The sequence below is a fragment of the Sinocyclocheilus anshuiensis genome, unplaced genomic scaffold, assembly GCF_001515605.1.
Source record: "Sinocyclocheilus anshuiensis isolate Anshui unplaced genomic scaffold, SAMN03320099.WGS_v1.1 scaffold2890, whole genome shotgun sequence".
NCBI lineage: Eukaryota > Metazoa > Chordata > Actinopteri > Cypriniformes > Cyprinidae > Sinocyclocheilus > Sinocyclocheilus anshuiensis.
Window position 1 is genome coordinate 127,063 of NW_015547815.1, and position 9,916 is coordinate 136,978.

At 46.0% G+C, this 9,916-nt stretch overlaps 1 protein-coding gene across 1 annotated transcript in view; it reads right to left on the minus strand.

Moving 5' to 3' along the window:
- adprh (ADP-ribosylarginine hydrolase) overlaps positions 1-9,916 on the minus strand; it is a 125,154-nt gene that overhangs the window by 68,869 nt on the left and 46,369 nt on the right. The window contains exons 4-5 of the mRNA XM_016507588.1: positions 5,649-5,757; positions 5,434-5,532 (exon numbers count right to left, since the gene is read on the minus strand). Of these exons, the coding sequence (XP_016363074.1) occupies positions 5,434-5,532; positions 5,649-5,757 (208 nt within the window). The remainder of the gene's footprint in view (positions 1-5,433; positions 5,533-5,648; positions 5,758-9,916) is intronic.

Genomic DNA, 9,916 nt, shown 5'->3' on the forward strand with positions numbered 1-9,916 from the left:
GTTAACACTCGAAGGTGATTGGGCTCTCGGGCGAGATCCCAATTCGTCAGTCACGACTGACGTAACGTCGAACGTGACTGACTGAAAGGGAACTACAGTTTATCTTTCCATAAGATAAAGTGTAACGTTCATAGTAATACCAATGTTTTGCACTTTATCCATTCATTGTATCCATTTAGTAGTTGTTAGTTACTCTTGCCTATCCTTTTGTTAATAAATCTTTTATTACACCCGTGTCTTCCTTGTGTTGATAATTCAGTAAGAGGCTCTACAAGTTAACAATATCCCTCAAATCTTTCAGGATTGGTCAGACTACATCTTTCTCCAATTTATGTAATATTTATTTATTCAACAATCTTCCATGATTGTTCTTTATTGTCAAGGTGAAATACTTTGGCTGGTGCCCCATTAAATAGTGTGACCAAAACTAAATATTAATATTAATATTAATATTAATATTAATATTGTACAACAACAGAAAGAGACAATGTGCCTACATGACATTCCTATGAGACCATGGGCAAAAGTGGGAACAGATTTGTTTTCATTCAACAACAGAGCATATCTCATCACAGTTGACTATTTCTCCAACTTCTGGGAAGTTGACTGTCTCACAGACACTAGGTCAAGCACGGTGATACAGGTGCAGTGATACAGGTTAAAGGTCCATTTTGCATTACACTGGATCCCAGACACAGTGATTTTTGATAATGGGCCACAGTACAGTACACAAGAATTCAAACAGTTCAGCTCAGCTTGAGCATTCAAGCATGTGACATCATCTCAGCATATCCTTAAAGCAATGGCAAAGCTGAGCCTGTTTAGCCCCGCCCACCGATTCGTGCATGTAGAAGGTAAATAATGAGAGAGATAAGCAGGTTTAATCAGAAACCAAATGATAAAGATGGCTCCAAAAACACAAAGCTGTGCAGTGCCAAGTTGTGGAAAAACATCTCCAGGTTACGCATGTAACCATGGTTCCCCGAAGGGAACGAGATTCTTCGTCGAAACGCTACGGGAACGCCTCTAGCATGACCACGCCCCTGAATCACATGTGTAATCAGTCCAATGGATGGGCGAGACATCACGGGCGGGGTGACGTAGCGACCAGGAAGCATAAAAGCACGTGCGGTGAAACCGGCATCAGCTTCTAGGAGTGATGCAAGCACTGGCAGGGATGCCGGAAGTATGGCCCTGAGATGCAGCGTCTCGTTACATGCGTAACCTGGAGACGTTCCCCTTCAGGAACTCAAGCTGCGTCTAAACACTACGGGAACGAGAATGCCCACGCCGCCAGACTTGCAAATCCATGCCTAGTGTGGAAGAGCACAACTAAGGTGAGAGAAAAGGGAGCCAGGAGTGGCTAAAGTAGGCGGGGCCCGCCGTCCCGAAGGCCAACTTCTGGAGGAGTGAGCCTTGACCCCCAAAGGAGAGGGGAGATCAGAGGACTCAAGGCTATGGAATAGCATCCTGATCCACCACTTAGCATAAGCTTTTCTGGCCGGAGGCCTTGGCCTCAGCACACCGCAGAGGAAACGTGTAAGAAGAGGGTGTCTTCCCACTGAATGGCCACCGAGAGGGGCGTGGTAGGCCACAATGGCCGCCACGAAGACCTCTACCCCGGGCCTCGGCCCCTGCCTCGACAGGATGTCTGCCCCCACATATATAAAAGACCACTGCTGTGTTGTCGGTGTGCACCAACACATAGCGATCTCTTAGGCCTGGGAGGAAGTGTTTCAAAGCTAGAAACATGGCCAGCATCTCCAGTCAACTGATGTGCCACATGAGATGGCGGCCACTCCACAGGCCGTGGGCCGATTGGCCACTCATGACCACTCCCAACCGGTGAGAGATGCATCCGTCGCTAGCATATGTGGCGACCAGGAGCTCCCAGCACCGGGCCTTGAGATAATAACCAAGGTTTCCTTCACAAGTGTAAGGCACGTAGGCACCGTCGCGCGACCTTGAGCATGCAAAGCGGGTTTCCTCTCAGGGAGAACCACTTGGTCTTAAGCCACCACTGTAGGGGTCTCATGTACAGCAGGCCAAAAGTAACCACGTTGGACGCAGCTGCCATCAGACCCAGCAGTCTGGAACTGCTTGACAGTGAGTGACCGGCCTTCTCTAGGTCTGGGAGAAAGTGTTTCAATGCAAGAAACACGGCCAGCATCTCCAGGCAGTTGATGTGCCACGTGAGATGGCGACCCCTCCACAGACCGCGGGCTGAGCGGCCACTCATGACCGCTCCCCAACCGGTGAGGGATGCGTCCGTCGCTAGCGTTACGCGGCGACAAGGAGCTCCCAGCACCGGGCCTTGAGACAAGAACCAAGGTTTCCTCCACATGTCTAAGGCACGTAGGCACCGCCGTGTGACCTTGAGCATGCGAAGCGGGTTTCCCCTCGGGGAGAACCCCTTGGCCTTAAGCCACCATTGTAGGTACAGCAGTACTTATGTACAGCAGGCCAAAAGTAACCACGTTGGACGCAGCTGCCATCAGACCCAGCAGACCCAGCCTTCTCTCATGTCTAAGGCACGTAGGCACCGCCGTGTGACCTTGAGCATGCGAAGCGGGTTTCCCCTCGGGGAGAACCCCTTGGCCTTAAGCCACCACTGTAGGGGTCTCATGTACAGCAGTCTGGAACTGCTTGACAGTGAGTGACCGGCCTACTCTCACTCTCGACTCTCGATCCCGCCCAGCAGCCCCTGCTGACCGCCTCAACCTCCTTAGAGGAAGAGAGGTAAACACGTGCTCTTACTCGATAAATTTTTATCCCAAGAGCCCCTGTATATCTAACTTCTCATAGTCAGATAAATACTTTTACTCCTCAGAATTATGGAATCGCCACCGTGCCTCAGCAATAGCGGGACCGAACCGCAAGCTCGCAAGCACGGACACACTCCTCGGAACGTGCCCGGCGGGAACGGAGCATTCAGCGGGGAGAAGCACAATCAGCCCCTTATTTCCGAGAGTTGACTGCGCGAGCTCCCCTCCCCAGTAAATGCAGCTCATAATAATATAGACATAATGCTTGTGCGACTGTAAATCAGCTCCGCTCCACAGTAAAGCAGCTCATTATAATATTAGGCATAATATGCTTGTTTAACTGATGCTTGTGTAACTGGCGAGCTCATCGACACCCTCATCAACCTCCTAGGAGGAGGGGAAAGAACCGCAATACGGGCTTCCGAACCCCGAGAGCGGGCACTGGATCTGGTAGGTGAGGAAGAAGATAGGGAGTCGCCCGTCTACATTCCCTCCACCGGATCCATATGCCAACCCCACGAGCACAGCCACTGCTCCGCCTCGGCGAAAGTGGGGCCGGCACCACGAAAAACGCTGGTGAAGACTCCCTCCTCAAAGAGAGCCCTCGGAAAGCAAAGCATACGCAGTGACAAATGCTCGCAATGATAATGGACAGACAACACCAAATAAGACTGACACACACAGAGCGCTTGCTGAATGACAGAAAGCTGATGCCGGTTTCACCGCACGTGCTTTTATGCTTCCTGGTCGCTATGTCACCCCGCCCGTGACGTCTCGCCCATCCATTGGACTGATTACACATGTGATTCAGAGTGTGGTCACGCTGGAGGCATTCCTGTAGCGTTTCGACGCAGCTCGAGTTCCTGAAGGGGAACAGTCTTTGCATTGCCTTCCTTCTGATCCCAACATTAGGAAAGAACTCGTGGAGAACAAGTGGATGAGCTTTATTTTTAATGAAGTTCCAGACCACATCAGTAAATAAGAACTTGAGAACCAAAGAACTTGGTTCTTTGTTCACTTCATTTTACCACAGATTCATTTACAAGCAAGGCACAATTTGATTTTCAGAAAGATTAAAACTAAAAGACGATGCTGTGCCGACTATATTGGATCTGACAGTAAAATCGCACCACACAAGTTTGAGTAACTGATTTTATTCCGTGGTCACTATTGCTCTGTCTGTTATTACAGATTGTTTGATATGTACTGAGTATTTATGCATTTCATACTAGTGGGTGTTAAGTCTACAATCCGCCACGCCTATTCAAATGCAGCGTTCCGATGAGGGGGTCAGAAAAGTACAGAAAATAGCCTATTACTTCTAAATTATGATGTTTTTGTAAAAATTTTGATAACATTATAAGTGGACAGTACAAGAGAACAGTACAAAATACATAAAATAACAAAATACAAAAAAACAAAAACAGTTCACGACCCCTTTAAGTTAGTGGCACATCCACTCTGCTGCTCAAAACACTATAGTTTTCGTACATTCTTGCAAATACTTTCATAACATGTAAACACAATGTCAAGTGATGAGGATGGCACAAAAAATTATAGGAGACTGCACACACCCTTTGAATGATTATTTTAAGTGGATGCCCCTTGGGAGACGTTTAAGGTCAATTAGATTTTTCACAAATTGGTACAAATTTACTTTTGTGCCTGAAGCAATACGTTTATGTAATAAATTTAGTTGATTTATTATTTTATTATAATTTTTTTTGTCTTATGTATTTGGTGTATTTTGAGTATTTGTTTGTGTGTTAAGTGTTGTATATGTGAAGCACTACGAAAGTCTGAATTAATTGCCCCAAGGGGATTAATAAAGCTCTAAACTGAAACTAAACTGAATAAAAGTTCATTGCGCAGTGGGAGCAGGAAGTTTGCACTTTGTGTAATAATTTCCATATTGTTTGTATTTCATTTTTTTATATTGGTACCTATTGGTAAATATGATTTTAACTGTTGATTAGCCTAAGTACGTCTGCTCAGGGTCTGAGCAGACGTACGCACTTTTGCTTGCCCGAGTTTTGAAAATATAAGCTATTCTTGCCGCTTGTAAAAAATTTGGACATTGTCAGGTGCTCTTTTATAAGTCAATGACATTAAATAGACATCGTTTACAAGGCGGAGATCTGAAACTTTCAAGATCATTGCAATTTATAGATTTCACATCTAAAAGGGAGGCCTACGCACATTTTCTGTGCATACGTTCGTTCTATGAATCACACGTAGGCACTTTGAGAAATGATCGTAAAATCAAATTTAGGATGCTTTCTACGCAGTATTTTATAAATGAGGCCCCAAATATGCAGTTTGTTAATAAAGATGGCGCCAATTTGAAAATTTGCTTCAACATTTTCGGAGATGTGAGGTTCAGGGGGTCAGCGGCTGTTCGGTGCTCACAAACATGCCAAGAAATTTTTTATATAACTTTAATGCTTTATCAGAGTACTGCCTTTGTACTCTTTCCTGAATTTCTTAGTAACATTTTAATGGCTGTTGTTGTTTATTAAATATTATTGTTCAATATATAATATTTTATTATAAATAATAATAAACAGTATTTAATAGTATTTGGTAATGAGAAACAGTGTGTTAGTGATGGTGATTTTGGTTAGATGGTTACTCACGTTATCAAAAGTTACAACATGTTGTTGCATACCTAGAATACTTGAAGGTCCTGGCTTCCTCCCTTCCATGTCCTTCATTCCCTCCACATATCGGAAAGCAACCTCATGCAGTAGCTCCTCACCTGCTTTTCCTGCAAGGTAATGGCATCTCAAAATATTTGTTGCATTTCAGAAAAATCAGTATCATAATTCTGTTAACTGAAATTCAGTGTTGCCCAATCCAAACCCACCGACTGGATGGACCAACCTGTTGCTAGAGCCTCAGCGGTTGCCAAGTGAAGCACTGTGTCATCACTAACCGGCCAATCAGGAAGCTCCACAGAGATGTTTTTCAGCCCCCCTAGCTCTTGCAGTTCCTAGTATACAGTATTATAATAGATTAGGGTGATTTCTCACTTAAAAATGTGGTCTACAGTTTCCTACTGACTTAATGGGATAGTTCGCCCAAAAATGAAAATTCTGTCATTAATTACTCACCCTCATGTCGTTCCAAACCCGTAAGACCTTCATCTTCGGAACACAAACTAAGATATTTTTGATGCATTCTGACAGCTCTCTGACCCTCCCATAGACAGCAAGGGTCCTTACACGATCAAGGTCCAGAAACGTAGCAAGGAGATCGGTAAAATAATCCATGTGACATCAGGGGTTCAACCATAATTTTACGAAGCTTCGAGAATACTTTTTGTGCGCAAAAGAAAAAAACTTTATTCAACAATTCGTCTCCTCCGTGTCACCGTAGTGCCATTTTTGAGAATATGCACTGAACGCAAACAGCGTATGTTGTTCTGTGTCAGCCGCACCACATGGATACGTTGTTTTACGTTCAAATCAAAGCACAAACAATGTAGAAAATTTATCCGCATGGCGTCTTACGGGTTTGGAACGACATGAGGGTGAGTAATTAATGACAGAATTTTCATTTTTGGGTGAACTAACCCTTTAACCACATTAATAAATAACTGTAATGAACCACTATTGATGACGTCTGATTTGTGCAGACTGTGTGTGTGACATTTTAAGACTGTACTACTGCAGTCCAGTTTGGACCAATCAGACAAACCCCCTAACCAAAAGAAGCAAACTGTGTGTTAGAGTTTTGTGGACAACCCCCAAAGAGCAACTAACACCTCAAAAAGGCAGAACAGGCCTCTGGTTATCATGGCAAGCAATGACAAATCATCTGATAACACTGGTTTTATTGCTGAAAGGAATGTTGGCAGAGCAACTCTCACTTCATGTTGCCATAGGAAAGACACACACACTGCCCATAAAAAATGGACTCTTCTCTAATTAATTCATAGCCAAACCTTTCTATGAATGACTACGCCTATCCCCAGATCATTGTGTATATTATTACTGTTCCTGTATATTGTCTTTTGTATTGTATACTGTTTTATGCATGCTTATGATAGAACCACTCGTTCATGTAATTTTACCTATATGTAATCTTACCATGTTTAGTATCTATGAATTCGTCTTCTGATGATCTAAACGAGAGGGTATATTATATGTTGGTACATAGGCAATATATTAGTGTCCTGAGAATCTTTAGTAATTTAATATGCATATCCTCAGGTCATTGTGTGTATTATTACTGTTCCTGTATATTGTCTTTTGTATTGTATACTGTTTTATGCATGCGTTATGATAAAATAACTAATTAATATAACCTCACCTATATCATGTTTGGTCAAGTCAAGTCACCTTTATTTATATAATGCTTTATACAATACTGGTTGTGTCAAAGCAGCTTTACAGTGTCAAACAGAAAAATTGTTTGTCAATAATGCAAGAACACAGTGACAGAGTCATTTTTCCAGCTAAAGTCAGTTAATTGATGATTCAGTGTTGTCATCATCCAGTTCAGCTCTCTTCCAATAGTGTCTGTTCAATCAGTCTGAGAAAGCAGGCTCAGTTCTCCTCTGGCCAGATGAAACCAGCATGGCGTGGTTTAATTACAGGCTGCAACACAGGTGCAGAGGACTCGTCTGGTTCCCGTGGTCTTGTGCCGATGGTGGTCGAGGTGATGAGGTCTTCGCAGGGGATCTTTCTCTGGGGCACATCTAGTTGACATGGTCTCCGCTGACATTCAGGGCTGTAGAGGTTGTCTCTAGGTGCTGATCCACCATCTGGTCTGGATATGGACTGGATCTGGGTGGCTACGGTGACAATCTGATCTGGATACAGACTGGATCCGTATGGCTACAGTGACCTCGGAATAAGAATGAAAGAGACTAATATTAGCATAGATGCCAGTCTTCTTACGATGTAATAAGTACATTGGGTGCTATGGGAAGTGTTCCCGGTTCCGGTTGACCTAATTAATGCAGCCTAACAATCCTTTAACGGATTTGAAATTATAGAAATGCGATGGTGTATTTGGTATTTGGTTTGGTATCTATGGATTCGTATTTTGATCATCTAAATGAGAGTGTATATGTTGATACCTATGCAACATAATAGCGTTCTAAGAATCTTTAATAGTTTTTGTATCAGCACCCAATGCAGTTACATATGCAACATACCATGCTCGAAGACAAAGAGTTGTAAACTTTCCCTCCGAAAGTGTGTCACCATTGGCTTTTTGACGTCCCGGAGGGGTGACCTCCATAGAAGTTAAAAGGCCTCACATTAGTGACCCGCCTGGCTTTTTGACTCTGTCTCTTCTCTCATCCACTTCGCCTTCTGGTTGCCAAGTCCTGGGACTGGTGCTGCTTTGACTACAGCCATGTCTTCACTTTCCATCAGGGAGAAAACACTCCCGACCACCACCGAGTCAGAATAACATCCTTGGAGTTCATCACCCTTCAAACCTGGAAGAATCTGATAGTGAATTCAACACCACCAAACCATCAAACCATCAAGACTTTCATCCGAGACTGCATCCAGACGCTCGTTCAATGGCCAAGACAATGCAAGTATCATACATTTATAGGTGGACTAAGCGAATTTTGCAAAACGATGTTGATATTTGAAAGCACCAAAACAAACACGCCCATTCCCCAACAGGACCTCACCCCTATTTTGATAACTCCACCCCACATGTACGTACACAACTCTGGCAGCGACGATGGTGGAATCTGCTATGCCTGCCGGCCATGCATATTCAAGCAAAAGCCAACACAGATTAGTGGTGTGAAACAAAGCAAAATCAACATAACTCACCTATCAAGAAGAAAAAAGCAACCATGGCATCCAATTCAAGGCCTTCCCGCTCCTTGAGTTCTCTCCACCTCTGGAAAGCCGCTCCAATATTTACGTGCATCCTACCTCTTGCCTGTCACGAATGCCTACTGTGAGGAGCGAGGAATGCGGAGACGTGGGATAATTCCAATAGAACAGTCTTTATTAATCCAAACATAGGGCAGGCAGGAACACACGTAGCACATCACAACGTTCAAGACCCGACAAGGAAAGATGGGGCAGACTACACTTTAAATACTAAACTTATCAAGGGATAATTAACTAACACAGGTGAAATAAAATGAAGCAATAAGGCAAGGGAGAAAACTAGGTCATGGAGCACATTGGCAGAAAAACACACACAGACAGGTCCATAATCCTGACATATCGCCCCCCTCCCGGAAGGCGCATCCTCGTGCCATAGAAACAACAGAGGGAGGGACGGGTGGGACCTTGGGAGGAGGCTCGAGAGGAGGATGGACACCCGGGAGGAGGACGGCAAACAGAGTCCAGGGTGGAGACGACGGAGGAAGGAGCCAGGGAGGAAACAGGAGGGACTTGGAGCAGGCGGAGCCAGGCGGGACCCAGGCCGGGACCCAGGAGCCGACGGAGGGAGGAGCCATGGTGGAGGAAGGGCTGACGACTCCAGGGGGCCGACCGATGGCGTTGGAGCAGGTGGAGGAGGAGCCCGAGGCAGAGATGGAGAGTCGATGAGCCAGGGCGACGGGGAGGATCCGAAGGGCCAAGGCGGAACAGATGGCTCCGGCGACCAACGCGGAGGTGTGGATCCGGAAGGCCGCAGTGGAGCCGAAGCGACAGAGGACCGAGGAGGAGCCGAAGGGAAGGAGGAGCCCGCGGAGTCCCAAGGCAACGGATGGTCGATGACAGACCAAGGCAGAGCCGGAGGGACGAGGGAGCCCGGCGGAGCTGGTGGACTGACGGGCCACGGTGGAGAGGAGGGAGCTAGGAGGGAGCCACAATGACGATGGAGACTGGCAGACCCGTGGTGCTCGCATCGCACAGATGGTGGGCTGAGGGCGAGCAGAGGGGCTACCAGACGACAGCGGTGGAGGAGGCAGGAGCGGGAGGGGGGGCAGGGATTTCTGAGCCTCCGGATTGTCAGGGCTGCCCTTTGGAACAGAAGCCCTCTCCAGGCTGGATTCAGGAAAAGAAGCCCTCTCTGGGCTGGACAGGGAAACAGGAGCCCACTCTGGGCTGGATTTGGAAACAGGAGCTCTCTCTGGGCTGGACGGGGAAACAGGAGCCCTCTCTGGGCTGGACGTGGGGACAGGAGCCCTCTCTGGGCTGGACGTGGAAATAGGAGCCCTC